Below are 21,233 nucleotides of genomic sequence, written 5' to 3'. Positions count from 1 at the left end.
ATATTTTTGAAGACATAAAGAGAGTACCATTAGGCTTGCCATTCTTTTTGTGATCTTCTATGCAGTCTCTGTATAAACTCACAATAGTTCTTCCTCCTATAATCTTGTGGATGCTGGTAAGTAATGACTCTCAGTGCAAGGGATTGATTTAATGTGTGTATGCGTGTTATTTGTAATGTTGTTACCAACTGAGGCATGATAACCTTGTTTGCCCAAAAAATCCTCTAGTACAACTTCGCCTTTAATTCATTCAGATCTAGTTGACACTGTTCATCTGATAATATCCAAAGTAGACAAAAAATATTAACAGACTCTCAACCATTGTCCATCCTTTACAGAATGGAACACATGCTTTATATCCTTCTTGGGATATCTATATTGTAGCTTTATTTCAGTGGTATGATGTACGATATGTTCCCAGTGCTTAGACAAATCCCCTATCTTCTAGTAGTTTGAAAAAATCACTCTCCTGTCATCTTCAATGAACTTTGAGGTACAAGTTTGAGAACAGTTTTGACATGGTAGCTTAGTACTCCTAAATGCTATATATTTTAAAGAATTTTCAGAGGGCTTGTGCTTTTCTGTGCTTCCATTTGGTAGGATGTGACTTTCTTCTTTCCTTTGGAGTTTATTTTATTTTTGGTAGCCTGGTTTTCTTCATTGCTAGTACTAGAATGAGAGAGAAGTTGATTGCAATCTAAGTGATTGTTCTTTTTCACTTGTTGATCCTCAGAAGTAAATGACTTCATGCTTTTGGTATTCTCAATTGAAATTTTCATAGGAACTCAGCCTTTTTTCTGCTGTATGTCCACTTGTTGTCAATGTGATCTTTAGATAACCATATACTTCTTCTGATGTCAAAGTATTGTTACATTCAAAGTCAAACTCAGGATTATCTATGCAGACAACACTGTTAAGAAGGCGTTCATAGTTATCATTTTTTGGTTGGAACCACATTCTTCTGTGTGAGCATTTGACTGGAGGAGGAGATGGCGAAAACTCTCTTCTAAAAGGAATCAAGTCCTGCTCACTTTAAGACTGCAAGTATTGAGCACATTCATAGCCACACAGCACCCAAACATTCCCACTATTAATCTGCTTCTTAAAATTAAAGCAAGCATTCTTACTACAAATTTCCTTCATGGTTTCATCTAGTTCTTTCATCTTAAGCAATCATTCTGGCTCTGGATGATCCTCAGTGTTTTGTGCCTTGGTGGTTAAAACATTCTGGAGAAATCAAGAAACATGCAAGGCAATACTGATTCTGCAGCTTATCTCAGAAGATAGGTTGGAGAAAGGAAAACCTATGTTTATAGCATTTGTAGATATAGAGGAAGCTTTTGACAATGTTGATTGGAATACACCATTTTAAATCCTGAATGTAGCAAGGATAAAATACAGGGAGCAAAAGATTATCTACTACATGTGCAGAAACCAGTCTATAGTCATAAGAGCCAATGGACCCCATACGGACACAATAATTGAGGAGGAAATGAGGCAGGGTCAGGTGCAGCTACAGGTTCAGTTCTTGAACAGAAGGGTAGGGCATTATCACAATGTGAAATGTGATTTATTCATCTCATTAAATACAATTTTCAAATCATTTCATTTGATGTGTAGGAGACGTGACAATATTTACAACAAGAACCAAGCTACATGTTAAATATATTACTGCTTTTATTTTAATTTAAATTTTTAGCTCCTTATAATATTCTGGTGGTTGGGCGTAGAGTTTTAAACACTACATCAGAAGTTTAAATTCTCTCTATGGTGAGTGCTGCAGGTGTGGTGAAAATGGAAATTGTCAAGTCTGTGTTGATTTTTTTTTATAAGAATAGCAGATCCTCATAAATGTGTTGTTGTTGTTGTGGTCTTCAGTCCAAAGACTGGGTTTGATGCAGCTTTCCATACTACTCTATACTGTGCAAGCCTCTTCATCTCTAACTACTACAACTTGCATCCTTTTGAATCTACTCACTGTATTCATGTTTGTCTCCCTCCCTTCTCTCAATACTAAATTTGTCATCTCTTGATGTCTCAGAATGTGTCCTGTCAACTGATCCATTCCTCTATCCAACTTGTGGCACAAATTTCTTTTCTCCCCAATTCTGTTCAGTACCTCCTCATTAGTTATGTGATCTACCCATCTAATCTTCAGCAGTCTTCTGTAATATTACTTTTCAAAAGTTTCTATCCTCTTCCTACCTAAACTGCTTATTGTTTCTGTTTTGCTACCCATGTGGCTTCAATCCATATAAATACTTCCAGAAAAGCATTCCTAACACTTAAATCTACATTTGATGTTAACAGAACAGAGAGGAAACCTTTACGTCTTCTCCCTGTACGTTAATTCGTACTCCAAATTCTTCTTTGGGGTCATTCACTGCTTGCTCATTGTACAGTTTGAAAAACATAGGGATGGACTGCAACTCTGTTTCACTCCCTTCTCAGCCACTGCTTCCCATTCATGTTCCTTGGGTTTCTGTACAAGATTTAAAGAGCCTTTCATTCCCTCTATTTAATCCCTGCTGCTATCAGAGTTTCGAAGAGAGTGTTCCAGACAACATTGTGAAAAGCTTTCTCTAAGTCTATAAAAGCTATACATATAGGTTTGCCTTTCCTTAATCTATCTTCTAAGATAAGTTGTAGAGCCAGTATTGCCTCGCGTGTTTCTACATTTCTCCGAAATCCAAACTTATCTTCCCGGAGGTCAGGATCTACCAGTTTCACAATTCTTCTGTAAAGAATTAGTGTTAGTATTTTGCAATCTTGTCTTATTAAACTGATAGTTCAGTAATATTCACATCTTTCAACACCTGATTTCTTTGTAATTGGAATTATTGCATTCTTGTTGAAGTCTGTGGGTATGTTGCTTGTCTTGTACATCTTGCTCATCAGATGGAAAAGTTTTTGTCATGGCTGGCTCTCTTAAGGCTCAGTAGATCTGACAGGATATTGTCTACTCCTAGGGCCTTGTTTCAGCTGAGGTCTTTCAGTGCTGTGTCAAGTTCTTCTCACAATATCATATTTCATCTTCATCTGTGCCCAATTCCATTTCTATACTACTCCATTCAAGTTCACCTCGCTCCTATAGAATGCGTTCCACCTTTCAGCTTTCCCTTCTTTGCTTAAGACTTGATATTTGTACAGCTGTTCTCCTCTCCAAAGGCTTTCCTTGTAACTTTGTGTGATATGACAGCAATAAGTCTTTTTTAAAAAGCAGCCTAATTTTTTTATTTTGTCATCCACTTCCTCTTCTCAAGACCAATTCAAATACATATTGCAGTGAACAATTCATCTAAACATGCCATTCTTAAAAACATAGCACAAACCTGAGTTTGAGACTCCTGTACTAGCACACAGTGGAAAACAACTCGTCCACTTGCTGAAGTTAACAGTAAACAAATGGAAACATAAGGAAAATGCACACCAGCCATTTAGTCAACAATCTTCAGTTGGTGGTTTGTGTGAGTTCAATGTACACCAAAGAAGAAAAAATAGAAGTGCTACTCATCTATGGAGAACGTGTGTTAGCAGAACAGCAATTGCAGTTATGTTTTCTTGTTTATAATATGGGTAGATGTAGCATAGTACTGTAGTAACTTTTTAAACAATATCTTGTCTACAGTAAAGGCAATAATGATGATGCAGCTTTTAATCAGTGATTGACTTTACTATACACAACATATCATGTAAAAGTAGAGTACAACATGTACCAATATTGTAAATAAAAAAGCATTATTGCAGTTACTGTTCTGCTACCTTATGTTCTCCATAGATGAGTAGCATTGCTACCTTTTCTTCGTTGGTGTACTTTGTACTTTAGCTATTAGATTGTTTTACAACATGTACAGCGTGAGTCCGTGATGATGTTACATACTTTCATGATGGTGGAGAAGGATAAATGTATCAATTTGAGGTAAATGACCCTATCCAAAATCATTTGAGTCAAAAGGTATAAGTAAAAACCTACACAAGTTTCACCTTAGCCTCGCACAGTGCTCAAACCATGGGCCTTAACTTTGGAACCCTGATCATGATGTGCAGAATTTCCGCTGAATACTCTACAGTGCACTTTGATAATTTCTCCAGTTGATGGATTAGTAATGGTGAATTTAAGTTGATATCAGGGAGGGAGGGGGGGGGGGAGAGAGAGAGAGAGAGAGAGAGAGAGAGAGAGAGAGAGACTAAAAACAATTAAAAAGTCAATACTCAATAACCATTTAAATTATCATAAAAATATAATTTGAATGGTTACTCAGTCTTTTTTGTTGTTATTCACAATGTCTCTGAGCCATGGTTGCCCTTTCCAGACAGCTGTTCGAAGAAACTGAAAAAACCTAAGCCTATGGTTCAGTAATAATAAGTTTCATTTACCTGCACATGTTTCACAAGCTGCTGCATTTACAACAGTTGTTCAAAATGGGGTCCCCCAGCATCAATGCAGTCTTGGCATCATAACACAAAATTCTGTCATACCAATTCTAATATCCCCAATGTCATTTGAACAATGTCGCAGACAGTGAGAACTCTTGCCAGGAGATGCTCTTCAGTCTCAACAGGTTTTCCACAAGCCCCACAAGAAGAAATTAGGTTGGGTGAGATCAGGTGAATATGCTGGCCACAAAACAGGATTTCCTCTGCTTATCCACTTATCACAGATTGTCTGGACCACATTTTCTTGAATCCTCAGTCCAAAATGAGGTGTGTCTCTATCAGCCGGCCGCGGTGGTCTAGCGGTTCTGGCGCTGCCGTCCGGAACCGCGGGACTGCTACGGTCGCAGGTTCGAATCCTGCCTCGGGCATGGGTGTGTGTGATGTCCTTCGGTTAGTTAGGTTTAAGTAGTTCTAAGTTCTAGGGGACTTATGACCTAAGATGTTGAGTCCCATAGTGCTCAGAGCCATTTGAACCATTTGTCTCTATCATGTTGGAACCGATCTATTGATGGATAACAGACTATGTTCCCAGAACCAAGGTATCATACCTCTGATAAACACTGTGTACACCGGAGCATTTAAGTGGTGAGGAAGAAGAAAACTATGTAGTTACTGCCTATGCCTTTCGCTACATTGATAGATAATCTGTGTTGATGGCTCTTCACAACTGTGGTGCGGGGATTCTCATCGTCCAAAACATCATTGCTGCGACTATTTAGCATTTGAGTAAGATGGCGGCGCGTGTAGACGTACTAATAAACCGATCCGCGGAAAATTACGAGTTTTTAAATCCTGTGTGTGTAAAATGCAGTAAGAAGGTGAAATATGGTGTTAAATTATGTTCGTGGTCACAGAAATGGATCCATCGTCAATGTTTAAATGTCTAAGAGGAAAAAAACATGACCTGTGACTGTGGAAATGTGCACTGTAACTATCGTCATATCGTGTGTTTACAAACGGAATGCGAAGAAGAATGCACGACTTCTTCATTAAAATATGATCTTATGTTAGCTAAACTATATGTAGAGAAGCTTGAATCAGTGATAGATAGTGTACAGAAGCTGGAAGACGTGATAGACCATTCAAAAGGTAGTGAAACGGTTGTAAACGAACATAACAGTAACTTTATTAGGCCTAAAAAGTTTTGTCGTGTTAATCGTAACGAAAACAACTTTCGTCTCCCACAAGCAAATAAGTTTGAATTTTTAACGTGTGATGAATATGAAATATGTGAAAAGAGCCAAAGAAAGGAAGTACTTTCATCAAATGCAGCGACCACAAATCATTTCAGTAGGCCTACGAAGTCCTGTAATAACAAGAAAGGAAATACCAGAAAATACATGGAACATACTTATCGTGCAAACAAGATATCTACCAATACAGGTAAGAAGAAAAAAGAAGATATTTTCATACTTTCAGACAGTCATGGAAAGGTCTTAGCCAACATTTTGTGTAACATGCAAACTATATTCAAGGTTAGTGGAATAACGAAACCGGGTGCCCCTTTGCGCGAAGTTTTAAAAGACTGTGAACATTCTTTGAAGCTGGGAAGCAACTGTCTAATAATAGGAGGTGCTAATGATGTTTATAGGAACGAGGGCAAACTTGCCACAAGAGCTCTAAGAAGTACATTACAGAAAATTGCAGATGTTAACTTCTTCATTGCCAGTATCCCACAAAGACATGATCTTATAGAAGAATCCTGTGTCAACAAAGAAATCACAGTTACTAATAGGAAATTTGGGAATATCTGCTGAAGCCTCCCAAATGCCACATATGTGGACGTACCACCCGCAGAGAGAAGTCATTTTACAAGGCATGGGCTTCACAGAAATAAACTCGGAAAATTATTCATTAGTCGAGAAATCCTTAATGCAGTGAAGGCAGTTAAGGACAAGAATAGCACGACCATACCACTTCCACCACCAAACACAGCAACTGAAAATTTCCAACAAGAAAATGAAACTGAATCACTGACAACAGGTCCAGCACTAGAATCTCCACTTTCTTCAAAAACAGCTGAGATAAATGATTCAACTAGGGCAGAAGTTTCCAAAGCAGCTTCAGCAGAAGCAGCTACATACTACGCAACTGCATCATTAACAAGAAAAGAAACGCCTGATGTGCCAACAGCCAATGACCTTTCATCAGTATTGGCCGCTCCTCAGTCTTCAACAGTGAAAGACTTTTCACCAGCTTCACCATCATCAGCAGTAACAGAAGCAAACAGAAGAAGCACAAGAACCAGGAAACTTCCAACTCTGCAGGATTTTTGGTACCTGGCCTCAGTTACAAGACTAACATAAGGCAGATACCTTCCGATACACCAACTTCCAAGTCAAACCGGCAACAGACTCACCTCCACTGTCATCAACAGAAGAATAACCATGCCACCAGCTCATCTAAAGGATTTTTTAGCATCAGGTCTAAAGGGAAAGGCGCCACCAAGATAAGTGAAAACAAATGCCTAACAGTGTTTCACCAAAACATTCAAGCCATAAAGAACAAAGCACAACAGCTAGAAGTAGAATTGGAAAAATTTGATAGCCAAATTTTGTGTATCACTGAACACTGGTGCAAAGGGAAGCAAATTGAACACATTGCATTAGCCTCATTTGACCTTGCATGTTACTATAGCAGAATCTCAATGAATGGTGGAGGTTCATGTATCTATGTAAAAAAAGGTATGTCGTTTAAAGTAAGATATGATCTTTTAGATCTAGGCGAGGAAAAACATTTCGAACTTTCCGCTGTTGAAATAATAGGACCTGGCATAGCAAAAAAATTAGTCATATTTTGTGTGTACCGCTCTCCCAGTGGAGACATTGATATATTCTTCTCAAAACTGAATCAAAGCTTAGACAAAGTTTCTGGACCAAAAGCAAATGTAATTATCTGTGGTGACTTAAACATTAATATGATGAAGCCTGATAAGGCTAGCAACATATATGTGAATATTCTAAGCTGTTATGGAATATCCTCCATTGTTAATTGTCCAACTAGAATAACGAAAGAATCCTCCTCATTTATAGATCATGTAGCTACAGATATTGATAGTAAAAAATGTCATATTGTTGTCCAAAACCTGGGCCTAGCAGACCACCTCTGCCAGATCTTAAAAACTAACATTCATGTAGAAACTCCTCCTAAACTTTGTACATACAAAAGAATGTTTTCCAACTCAGCCCTGCATCAGTTTAAATCCCAGCTAGAATATGAAGATTGGAGGGAAGTCTATGCAGAAACCAACGCAAATCAGAAATTTATCAAGTTCATGTCAATTTTTAAACTCAGATTTGAAGAGATGTTTCCCAAAACTCTTTATCAAATTAAAACTACAAAGAGAAATCAGTGGGTGACTACAGGTATCAAAAAATCCTCAGAAACTCTTAGATATCTCAACTCCATAAAAAATAATCAATCTAACCCAGAAGGTCTGCAATCCTACAAAAAGTACAGGAAAATTTACAGAAAGGTGTTGCTAGCCGCAAAAAAATATTACTTGAAGCTGAAAACAAGAGCAAAGCAGCCTGGAACATCGTCAAACAGGAAACATCTAACTCTGCTAAAAAGGACCTCAATTCACATATTAAAAACAAAGATGTACCAGTAGGTAACCCTAAAAAATTAGCTGATTTTGTAAACTCATATTTCAGTAGTATTGCAAAAAAATTACAGCAGAAATTTCCAGATACGTATGATTTACCTACTCAGAACCAGCCAACAAACTCAATGGTGCTCTTGCCAACTACAGAAAGGGAAGTGGCACTAGTAGTACACCAACTAAAAAATAAAACTTCAGTAGGACTTGATGAAATCCCAGTCTGCGTAATTAAAGATTGTATAGACTCCATAAAGGGCCCATTAACAGACATAATTAATGAATCTTTCGAATCTGGATACTTTCCGGAGTACCTAAAACAAGCAAAAGTTATACCTATCCTTAAAAACGGAGATGTGGAAAATGTAGAGAACTACAGGCCGATCTCTATACTGTCTATCATTTGTAAAATAATAGAAATACTTGTCAAAAAGAGACTGCTAAATTACCTGAATAAATATAATCTTCTTTCCAATGACCAATTTGGTTTTAGGCCCGGAAAAGGCACACAATATGCTATAGCACAGTTCACTAAAGTAATTTTAGAAGCACTGGTTAAAGGTGAAAATGTAAGTGGTATCTTTTTAGTCTTGTCCAAGGCCTTTGATACAGTTGACCACAAAATCTTACTTCATAAATTAGGGCAAATAGGAATAAGAGGTGTGACAAAGAAGTGGTTCAAATCATACTTGGAAAACAGAGTTCAACGAGTTGAGATATCACAAGTTTCAAACAATTCCCTTATAAAACACCTGTCTGACCCAGAAAATGTGAATATAGGCATCCCACAGGGAAGTGTATTAGGCCCAATATTGTTTCTTATATACATTAACGACTTCCCACAAAGTATCAGACATGGCGAAAAAATACTTTTTGCTGATGACAACAACATAGTAATAACAGGTGAAAATCCAATACAACTGTCAGAAAGAGCAAACGAGGCTCTCAATGATGTCCACAACTGGTCATTAAAAAATAAAGTAACCCTAAATGTAAAGAAAACTAACTATATTAACTTCCAATTGAACAAAAAACACAATGCCACTAGAATAAAAGTTAATAATAATGAATTAGAATGTGTATCAAGTACCAAATTCTTAGGGATGAATGTAGACAGCCAACTGAAATGGACAAACCATGTCAACATTTTGGCAAAGAAATTATCCACAGCATGCTATGCTCTTAGAATCCTTGCACCGGTATGCAATAATACCTGTCTTAAAATAACATATTACGGATATCTACACTCAGTCCTCAGCTATGGGATCATGTTTTGGGGAACAAGTGCCAGTAACATACAAACTGTGTTCAAAGTACAAAAAAGAGCCATAAGGATAATAACAAATAGCAACAACAGGGCCCACTGTCTAGAATTATTTAGAAAGCTAGGAATTCTAACTGTTTCTTGTGAGTATATCTTTCAGAACATAATGTTCAGTAAGAAAAATCTCAACATGTACAACACAAACAGCCTAATACATGACCATGAAACAAGAGCTTGTCACCACCTCCATCTAGATAGAAAGAACAAGGCAAAGACGCAAAAAAGTATATTTTGCAATGGGATAAAACTGTACAACAAATTACCACAAGAAATTAAAGAAATAAATGAGCCCCTCACTTTCAGACAAAAGCTTAAAACCTTTTTAGTAAGTAAAAGTTGTTATACTGTAAAAGAATATTTAACATAGATGTAGATTATTAGCAACATATGACATTATCACCAAAATATTATGTAATTATAAATATGTGTATGACTAGTTATAAAAACTACACAAAATATGAGAAACCTGTTTAATTGTAAATGTAAATGTGTGTTCATGTGTTGTAATCTGACGACATCCATACAATATTTATTGTTCCACGGATGAATAAATAAATAAATAAATAAATAAATAAATTTCGTCTCTGGCGATACAGGCTTCATCCGTGAATAGTACCTATGCAGGAAAGTGGGGAATGACCGTAAGGCGTTGCAAGAACTGTTTACAGAACACAACATGAGGTCCAAAGTCAGCAGGAGTTAAAGCATGCACTTTCTATGGATGGTAGGGATGTAGCTGCGTCTTCTGTAATGGTCACCACACAGTACTCCATGAAACATTCATTTCACCTACGTGTGATCAATTACTGACTGCAGATGCCTCATCCACTGGAGCAACCACTGCATCTCCTAAGTCGAGAATCTATGTAGTTCATTGTCTCCCTCTATTGTTGTACTGAGGTACTAACTGCCCTGCTCACTTAATCATTAGAACAGTTTTGGAAACATGGTATGAGCCAGATGTCTTCTACACAGATATTTAATCCTGTAGAACCTTTCCACTTCTCTGGTGCTTCCATATGCTTGCTTGCAAGTTCCATTACCAGAGGGCTGATCGACATTAGTACTTCACTACCCTACATAACCTGCAGTCTACTACAGTACAGACATTGTACACCAGGACTGCACATGTCACTACACAATACGCCATCTGCATTGGATTAGTTGAGTGATTTTCCAAAGCTCTATGCCTTAGCGCTTGTTGGTATTGCCTACCATACAGTCTTGGCAACAACAGTACTAGTACATGTACTCCAATGTCAGAAGTATAAAAACGATTTTCGCATATAAATTTCAACTCGGTCCCTTACCTCAAATTGATACATTTTGGCCATGTTATCCAACTCTCCACCTTCCACATTGTTTCGTGTGGGTACACGTCATGCTTCCCCACGAACACACACACGATGTTTGGACTTAAAGTTGTCGAATGTTTCTTTCGTTTATTTTTATTGGGCTGGTGCAAAACTTCGTAGTGTTTTTCTATAAGTTTAAAAAACACAACAGATACACATAACAGGGGCTTTGGTCATCAATAATATTTCCTTCTTCACTGTTTACAACAGTCTGTCAATCCTGGGGTAAATTTACATTCCGCGTCTGAAGAAATCATGTCGTTTTGAGGTGAAGAACTTGTTGAGCCATGTTCGAAGCGCATTTTCACCCAGAAAGGAAGTTCCTTGAGTGTTGTTCGACAGAGAGCGGAAAAGTTGAAAATCTGAGGGTGCAAGATCAGGTGAATAAGGTGGGTGTGAAATGACCTCCTCCCAACTCCTGTATAGCGTTTTTTGTCTTTCAAGCAAAATGTGGGAGGGCATTATCGAGGAGTAGCAGTGCTTCATACAATCTTCCTTGTCGTTGTTCTTGGACTGTGTCTACAAGGCCTGTTGACAATAAATGTCAGCAGTGATGGTTAAACCTTGGGGAAGCAATTCGTAATACACCATACCGTCGCTGTTCCACCAAATTCGCAACATTATCTTTTTTGGATGAAGGTCTTTGTAAGTGAAACTGCTTTGTTTGGAGTCAACCATTTCTTTCTTTTGCTTACGTTAGCACAAAGACATCATTCCTCGTCACCAATAACGATACAGGGTATGAATGGTTGGTGTTGTTCACGAACCAGTCGATAACGAGCAAGCGGATATGCACATTTAGGCATCCACAGATTTCTGTGATTTGGCGTAGAGCATGTGGTACTCGTACACCCGATTTCTGAACCTCCCTCATTGCATACAAATGGTGGAATGATCACAGTTCATCACATTTGCCAGTTCTCCAGTTACAATGACTTGGATTAATGCGTTCAAATGATCTTCATAAAATCCCAAAGGTCTTCCTGAGTGAGGAGAGTCACTAATGTCAAAACGACCTTCCTCTGTCATGCTCTGTCCAATGGTATTATCCCCACACATGGCCCACATGTTTCCGGCTCCCTCTGCAGCTGTCACCCCTCTGTTGAACTCAAAAAGAAGAATATGTCGAGTAGCCGATTGGTTCTAGGCGCTACAGTCTGAAACCGCGCGACCGCTACGGTCGCAGGTTCGAATCCTGCCTTGGGCATGGATGTGTGTGATGTCCTTAGGTTAGTTAGGTTTAAGTAGTTCTAAGTTCTAGGGGACTGATGACCTCAGAAGTTAAGTCCTATAGTGCTCAGAGCCATTTGAACCATTTTTTTGAAGAATATGTCGGAAATGTTCCGATTTCTCCACTTGGCACTCCATGTTCCAGCGTCATCAGCTCCACTCACTACCTCTAAATGACAAAACGACAATATGTACACTACAGTAACAGTACAGTAACAGACAGTAACAGTGAACTAAACCCACAGCATCCGGAATACCAACATGCAAACCATAAACGCTTCGGATTTATGCACCAAGCTAATATTTCCTGTTTCGCTTTAATATTTTAGAAAGCCAGAAAAGGAAATGAATGAATACCTCAGAACATCTATAACTTAATGTTTTTCGTGTACGATTGTGAAGTCGTTCGCTCACGCAGTGGCAGAAGTATCACATAGGATAGTGCTAGGGCACGGCTGGCGGGGCTCACCTCCGCTGGCTGCCTTGCAGTGCCCTGCGAACTGGGTCTCAATGACGAAGCCCGTGGCGCAGGCGTCCTTGAGCATGTGGCACCAGGTCTCGTACGTGTGGTTGTTGGTGCCACAGATGGGGCCGAAGGGCGCGGCGTCGGCGTGTCCGTGAGCCCTGCGGTGGCCGCCTCCCGCGCCCGCCGCCGCCGCCGCCCCCGCAGCCCCCGCGCCGGCGCGGCCGGAACCTCGGGGGCGGGGACGGGAGCGCGCCCGGGGGCAGCGGTAGCTGCACGTCACACAGCGGGGGGCGCCAGTGTCCGGCTCCGTGAGGCACGTCTGTCGGTCCCCGCAGCGCACGCTGCTGCAGCTAGCGCCCTCTGTAACAGCACACCAGCCTCTTGGGACGCCCGCCTTCACACTAGCGCGTCACAGCATGCACAGCCAGAACCAAACACATGGGGCGGCTACAGGGACTGCACAGAGCTATAGGAACACCGTCCAAAAAATTAGTCACCCCAGGAGACATCACGCTACTACCCACAGCCTCGATAATGGTCTTACGGTTCCTCCAGTATTCCATATTTTTGATGATTACATCATGTAGTGCCACCAAACTATGGGGATGTTCATTGTTTCGTTTCATTCGCTGTTCCAATCGTAGACATCGTCAGTGGGAGTAAGATCGATTGAGACCTGAGTTTCTCCTGGCGTATACAACTTTCAAATAACTTCCGGGAATTCAGCCAGGTAACACTTTCAGCGACCGCCAATATTTCGGCGGGAGAACACCCCGCCATTTTCAAGGCAAACTGCAACGGACAGGCGGCGTACATACAAATTTAAAACCTCGGTTCTCGGACTGAAGCAGGAAAGATAACACACAGACTGAACACTAGTGCCACCAAAGATGACCAAAGTCAGAGCTATCGATAGTGAGACTTGGATTCCCAGGTGAGGTAGCATTGACTCTGTCCCTCTGTTTTTTGACAAGGGAGAGAGCCGGATTCCAAACAGAGTTTAAACAGAAACCTCCATCCCTGTTAACGAGGTTGCTCGCTAATTTAATCTCAACTGCCTCCCTAATAACACTGTCCCAATAGCTGGACGTGCATGCCAATATCTCGGTGTTATTATATAACATACACAGAGTACGCGAAAGAACTGTCCCCCCTTCTAACAGCCGTGTACCGCAAGTCTCTAGAGGAACGGAGGGTTCCAAATGATTGGAAAAGAGCGCAGGTAGTCCCAGTCTTCAAGAAGGGTCGTAGAGCAGATGCGCAAAACTATAGACCTATATCTCTGACGTCGATCTGTTCTAGAATTTTAGAACATGTTTTTTGCTCGAGTATCATGTCGTTTTTGGAAACCCAGAATCTACTATGTAGGAATCAACATGGATTCCGGAAACAGCGATCGTGTGAGACCCAACTCGCGTTATTTGTTCATGAGACCCAGAAAATATTAGATACAGGCTCCCAGGTAGATGCTATTTTTCTTGACTTCCGGAAGGCGTTCGATACAGTTCCGCACTGTCGCCTGATAAACAAAGTAAGAGCCTACGGAATATCAGACCAGCTGTGTGGCTGGATTGAAGATTTTTTAGCAAACAGAACACAGCATGTTGTTATCAATGGAGAGACGTCTACAGACGTTAAGGTAACCTCTGGCGTGCCACAGGGGAGTGTTATGGGACCATTGCTTTTCACAATATATATAAATGACCTAGTAGATAGTGTCGGAAGTTCCATGCGGCTTTTCGCCGATGATGCTGTAGTATACAGAGAAGTTGCAGCATTAGAAAATTGTAGCGAAATGCAGGAAGATCTGCAGCGGATAGGCACTTGGTGCAGGGAGTGGCAACTGTCCCTTAACATAGACAAATGTAATGTATTGCGAATACATAGAAAGAAGGATCCTTTATTGTATGATTATATGATAGCGGAACAAACACTGGTAGCAGTTACTTCTGTAAAATATCTGGGAGTATGCGTGCGGAACGATTTGAAGTGGAATGATCATATAAAATTAATTGTTGGTAAGGCGGGTACCAGGTTGAGATTCATTGGGAGAGTGCTTAGAAAATGTAGTCTAACAACGAAGGAGGTGGCTTACAAAACACTCGTTCGACCTATACTTGAGTATTGCTCATCAGTGTGGGATCCGTACCAGATCGGGTTGACGGAGGAGATAGAGAAGATCCAAAGAAGAGCGGTGCGTTTCGTCACAGGGTTATTTGGTAACCGTGATAGCGTTACGGAGATGTTTAATAAACTCAAGTGGCAGACTCTGCAAGAGAGGCGCTCTGCATCGCGGTGTAGCTTGCTCGCCAGGTTTCGAGAGGGTGCGTTTCTGGATGAGGTATCGAGTATATTGCTTCCCCCTACTTATACCTCCCGAGGAGATCACGAATGTAAAATTAGAGAGATTAGAGCGCGCACGGAGGCTTTCAGACAGTCGTTCTTCCCGCGAACCATACGCGACTGGAACAGGAAAGGGAGGTAATGACAGTGGCACGTAAAGTGCCCTCCGCCACACACCGTTGGGTGGTTTGCGGAGTATGAATGTAGATGTAGATGTAGATGTAGACCAGTATCCAAGCAATGTTCGGCAATAGCAGATCTACTTGGCTGCTGTAATCGTGTGTGCCGTTTATGCTGTACATCGGTCCTCCACGGTCCTGATAGTTTGACCAATATATGCCATGCCGCAGCTACAAGGAATACGATAAAAACCCGCCTTACGCAGTCCAAGATAACCCTTAACGAAACTCAAAAGTGCTCTAATTTTAGATGGAGGTCGGAAAACACATTTCACATAATATTTCCGTAAAAAACGACCGATGTTGTTGGACGTGTTTCCTACGTAAGTCAAAAAGGTGTGAACATCATATCTGGAACTCAGCTGATTTTTTACGTCGTTTTGAGGAACTGCAGCTGAATGACTCTGATATTTTAGTGAGTTTCGATGTGGTCTCTCTCTTCACTCGTGTTCCTCTGTCTGATTCGTTGCGGTTAATTGACGCCAGGTTTGGTGCTGAATTAACTAGTCTCTTTCGGCTTGTGCTGACATCCACTTACTTTTTATTTAATGACAGTATTACGAGCAGACAGATGGAGTTGCGATGGGTAGTCCGTTGTCTCCTGTGATCGCAAATTTGTTTATAGAAGACTTCGAGGAACGTGCATTGGAGTCGGCGCCTTTGAAACCCGCCTGTTTCTTTAGATACGTTGACGATACCTTCGTTGTTTGGCCTCATGGTAGGGAGAATTTGAATGTCTTTCTAGAACATCTGAACTCGATCCACCCGAACATTCGTTTTACGATGGAGGTGGAAGAGGATGGTTGCCTTCCCTTTCTTGACGTGTTGGTTAGGAGGAAGGACAAGCAGTCTACAGGAAATGTACTCACACCGACTTGTACTTACAGGCTAATAGTTGTCACCATCCGGCTCAGCGTGAAGGGGTACTTCGTACCTTGGTACACAGGGCACATGTCGTTTCTGACGCTGAGACTTTGCCAGCTGAGCTGCCCCATCTTAAAGTTACATTTCGTCAAAATGGTTATAGTGATAGACAGATTGAACGTGCGTTGCGCTATCGACCAACAATACATCGGGTGATTGATGATAATTCTGAGTCAACACCTAAGTCTACTGCCTTTTTGCCTTACGTGGGAAACACGTCCAACAAGATCGGTCGTTTTTTACGGAAATACGATGTGAAATGTGTTTTCCGACCTCCATCTAAAATTAGAGCACTTTTGAGTTCCGTTAAGGATGATCTTGGACTGCTTAAGGCGGGTGTATATCGTATTCCTTGTAGCTGCGGCATGGCATATATTGGTCAACCTATCAGGACCGTGGAGGACCGATGTACAGCATAAACGGCACACACGATTACAGCAGCCAAGTAGATCTGCTATTGCCGAACATTGCTTGGATACTGGTCATCCCATGTTATATAATAAGACCGAGATATTGGTATGTACGTCCAGCTGTTGGGACAGTGTCATTAGGGAGGCAGTTGAGATTAAATTAGCGGGCAAACTCGTTAACAGGGATGGAGGTTTCTGTTTAAACTCTGTTTGGAATCCGGCTCTCTCCCTCGTCAAAAAACAGAGGGACAGAGTCAATGCTACCTCACCTGCGAATTCATAGTCTCACTATCGATAGCTCTGACTTTGGTCATCTTTGGTGGCACTAGTGTTCAGTCTGTGTGTTATCTTTCCTGCTTCAGTCCGAGAACCGAGGTTTTAAATTTGCATATACGCCGCCTGTCCGTTGCAGTTTGCCTTGAAAATGGCGGGGTGTTCTCCCGACGAAATATCGGCGGTCGCTGAAAGTGTTACCTGGCTGAATTCCCGGAAGTTATTTGTAAGATCGATTGATTTAACAGGTCAGTTGAGGTGCACTAGGACGCCTGAGGGTTTGCTCAACCAGGAACATATGCTTGCTGGCCTTGACCACGCTTTTTATCATCTTGGAAGACGGTAGTGTTCACAACAAATTCATCGTGAAGATTTAGGGGCAACACTTTCTCATCGAGAATGTTGAATAAACATTCTGCTTCATGCTTCAGTGGTTCACGAACGATGCGTCGGATAATGTTGTGAAAACTGCACAGTATTTCAACGAAACAGATGCTCGTCATCTACAGGTGCTTGCTGACGTGTTGCTGCAGTGGCTCGTCAATAAATGCGCTGGCTCGCTAGAAGAGCGCAGTCACTGCAGGATGTAGCTATAACGTCATCGTAAACGAATCACAAAGGACGACGACAGCAGGGGGGTACTGCACGTCATCGTCCTCTACGATTTGTTTACGATGATGTTATAGCCCCATCCCTTGGTAACTGCGCTTTTCTAGCAAGCCAGCGCGTATAATGATGAGCCACTGCAGCTACACGTCCGCAAGCGCCCGAAGATGATGCGCAGCTGTCTCGTTGAAATACTGTGCAGTTTTCACAATATTATGCGATGCGACGCCCATGAACCACTGAAGCAGTTACTACGCCATACCCAACCATGGTATGAAAAACACTCGCAAGGACAAAACCATCTCCAGCCTGAACTACAGCCTCCACGTACTGCTGGTTAAACGTATTTGGCCGTAGTGAATTCGACGCCTTGCATCGTTTGAAAAATTCGCGACTTGTGAACCACAGTACAGACTACAGTCAGCTAATGACCGAATTTTCTGTGTTGATTCGGCCAGCGAAGGGGTGCAGTTTTATCTGCCGCCGTGGGCAAAGGTCTTTTGCGAGGTATGTGACTAAATGTCCATTGTATGTCACTTCACAATGTTTGCTCAAAAAGTGGTTGTCTTTTGCGAGGTATGTGACTAAATGTCCATTACACGTCACTTCACAATGTTCGCTCAAAAAGTGGTTCAGATGGACCTACATTCACGTAAAGTAGCAATTCCTGTCGTGTTTGAAACTGACTGTCATTGACAACGCTGACGCTCGTCTGCAGTCCCTGTTGGTTATTATCTTTTTATGACCACTGCACTTACACCGCATTGTGCTGTTACGAATGGTACATCACTCCGTCCAGACATGTTGGACAGTCCGTGTTGGTACATCAACAAATCGGGCGACTTCATTCATTGTGTGGTAATGGTACGACCAAACACGAAAGCTCCTTTCTAACATTGTCTCGCATCTCCACATCGACCCACCTAACTTTGCTAATTCCATACAAGCGACTGGCATATACAGGGTGTTACAAAAAGGTACGGCCAAACTTTCAGGAAACATTCCTCACACACAAAGAAAGAAAATATGTTATGTGGACATGTGTCCGGAAAAGCTTACTTTCCATGTTAGAGCTCATTTTATTATTTCTCTTCAAATCACATCAATCATGGAATGGAAACACACAGCAACAGAACGTACCAGCGTGACTTCAAACATTTTGTTACAGGAAATGTTCAAAATGTCCTCCGTTAGCGAGGATACATGCATCCACCCTCCGTCGCATGGAATACCTGATGCGCTGATGCAGCCCTGGAGAATGGCGTATTGTATCACAGCCGTCCACAATACGAGCACCAAGAGTCTCTACATTTGGTACCGGGGTTGCGTAGACAAGAGCTTTCAAATGTCCCCATAAATGAAAGTCAAGAGGGTTGAGGTCAGGAGAGCGTGGAGGCCATGGAATTGGTCCGCCTCTACCAATCCATAGGTCAACGAATCTGTTATTGAGAAGCGTACGAACACTTCGACTGAAATGTGCAGGAGCTCCATCGTGCATGAACCACATGTTGTGTCGTACTTGTAAAGGCACATGTTCTAGTAGCACAGGTAGAGTATCCCGTATGAAATCATGATAACGTGCTCCATTGAGCGTAGGTGGAAGAACATGGGGCCCAATCAAGACATCACCAACAATGCCTGCCCAAACGTTCACAGAAAATCTGTGTTGATGACGTGATTTCACAATTGCGTGCGAATTCTCGTCAGCCCACACATGTTGATTGTGAAAATTTACAATTTGATCACGTTGGAATGAAGCCTCCTCCGTAAAGAGAACATTTGCACTGAAATGAGGATTGACACATTGTTGGATGAACCATTCGCAGAAGTGTACCCATGGAGGCCAATCAGCTGCTGATAGTGCCTGCACACGCTGTACATGGTACGGAAACAACTAGTTCTCCCGTAGCACTCTCCATACAGTGACGTGGTCAACGTTACCTTGTACAGCAGCAACTTCTCTGACGCTGACATTAGGGTTATCGTCAACTGCACGAAGAATTGCCTCGTCCATTTCAGGTGTCATCGTCGTTCTAGGTCTTCCCCAGTCACGAGTCATAGGCTGGAATGTTCCGTGCTCCCTAAGAAGCCGATAAATTGCTTCAAACGTCTTCCTGTCGGGACACCTTCGTTCTGGAAATCTGTCTCGATACAAACGTACCGCGCCACGGCTATTGCCCCGTGCTAATCCATACATCGAATGGGCATCTGCCAACTCCGCATTTGTAAACGTTGCACTGACTGCAAAACCACGTTCGTGATGAACACTAACCTGTTGATGCTACGTACTGATGTGCTTGATGCTAGTACTGTAGAGCAATGAGTCGCATGTCAACATTACCTTCCTTCAATTGGGCCAACTGGCGGTGAGCCGAGGAAGTACAGTACATACTGCCGAAACTAAAATGAGCTCTAACATGGAAATTAAGCGTTTCCGGACACATGTCCACATAACATCTTTTCTTTATTTGTGTGTGAGGAATGTTTCCTGAAAGTTTAGCCGTACCTTTTTGTAACACCCTGTATAACGGGCAGTCGCTGCAGTGTATAAACACCGACATGTAAGCGAGGGCTAGTGTGACATTCGTGTCTTTCGACATACGTGTGATAAATATGGAAACGTGAACTATGGGGATGTTATTGCCAAATGCGTCCAAACAGGTCCAATGTGCTGTTATTATTTTCTTGAATGCCGAAGGAAAGATATTGATAGACATTCATCAGAGAATGAAGAATCTGTAAGGGGCAGTATGTGTATCGAAAAGAACCGTTGTGGAATGGTATATCAAGTTCGGTGCTGGTCGCATTTCGACACAAGACACTGCGGCCTGTGAGGCCAGCCTCATCCATTACAGACCACAATGAGGGGGCAGTTGATGATGCTATTACGGTGGACTGGCGCACAACCATTTGTGCACTAGCAAGGGATCACGTCGTCTGCTTCGGTAGCGTGCAACACATCCTACGCTTTGGGTTCAGTGTAATTGATCATCCTCCATACAGTCTTGACTTGGCCCCATCCGATTTTCGTCTATTTACAAAACTTAAAGAATACCTTCGAGGGCTTAACTTCGATAGTGGCGAAGTGGTGCAAGTAGAGGTAAGGCCGTGGCTCTGTCAGCAAAATCAAACATTCTGCAGTGATGGTGTCAACAAACTGGTCTCTCGTTGGGAGTAATGTGTAATGTGTTCGCCGCCAGCGTGACTAAGCTGGGAAATAAATATGTAGACAAGAATGTTAATAAAGTTCGTTTTATTTAAAAAGCGTAAAGAGTTTTCACGTAAAAATTTCGGAGGCATTACTTTTCAACACGCCCTCGTATTTTCGAAGTCGGGAGTAGGTGATCATTCGTGAACTACCAAGTATTTCTTCCATCAGGAAACCAGAAACAATACGAAACTACAGTCCCGTGTGATGGAGTGAATTTCGGATCTTTTTGGTTTTACAGGCCAGTGTTGTCGTTTAGTGACTGTGCAAACGCTCAGTAGACAGAAACCTCGAATTTAGTTCTGGAACTAGCTAGATGATGGTGTTTAGTGAACGATATGGACTTGAAGCCAATAAATTATATTTGTTTACATGGAGGCCTGAAGTGTAATGTTTTGGTGTGACTTTCTTTACCTACTGACTCTGACCTGTTTTCGTTTTATCTTTGCTGAAGATTATCAGCGAGGGTTGCCAGAACTAGCTGGAGGCGATCTATGTATTGTTGGCAGTGCTTGTTTTCCAGCCTAGTCGTCGGATCGCGGAATGTTCTGAAAGAACTTGGATTGCTGCAGGCCAGTTACTGTTGGCATGCGAGTAGTGAGAATTTTAATCCCGTCTCGCGGGTCAAAGCGAGACTGGTGACCCTTTTTCAGACTTGCTTAATAGAATAGCAATGCTGAATATTAATCCGGGTCCTCGGTCTGGTCACACGTGTCCTGACCGTGTCCGTGCCCAGATACGTCCGAGTATCGGCCGTGACCCGGAGGACGAAATGTACCATCAAAATACACTACTGGCCATTAAAATTGCTACACCACCAAGATGACGTGCTACAGACGCGAAATTTAACCGACAGGAAGAAGATGCTGTGACATGC

General features: G+C 41.8%; 1 protein-coding gene across 1 annotated transcript in view; it reads right to left on the bottom strand.

The window, feature by feature from the left end:
• LOC126262319 (follistatin) overlaps positions 1–21,233 on the bottom strand; it is an 809,720-nt gene that overhangs the window by 13,827 nt on the left and 774,660 nt on the right. Inside the window, exons 5-6 of the mRNA XM_049958873.1 lie at positions 12,651–12,773; positions 12,417–12,584 (exon numbers count right to left, since the gene is read on the bottom strand). Of these exons, the coding sequence (XP_049814830.1) occupies positions 12,417–12,584; positions 12,651–12,773 (291 nt within the window). The remainder of the gene's footprint in view (positions 1–12,416; positions 12,585–12,650; positions 12,774–21,233) is intronic.

This window comes from Schistocerca nitens, chromosome 6, assembly GCF_023898315.1.
Source record: "Schistocerca nitens isolate TAMUIC-IGC-003100 chromosome 6, iqSchNite1.1, whole genome shotgun sequence".
NCBI classification, from domain to species: Eukaryota; Metazoa; Arthropoda; class Insecta; order Orthoptera; family Acrididae; genus Schistocerca; species Schistocerca nitens.
The sequence above is the reverse complement of the archived record's forward strand: the minus strand, read 5'-3'. Positions and strand labels throughout refer to the sequence as shown.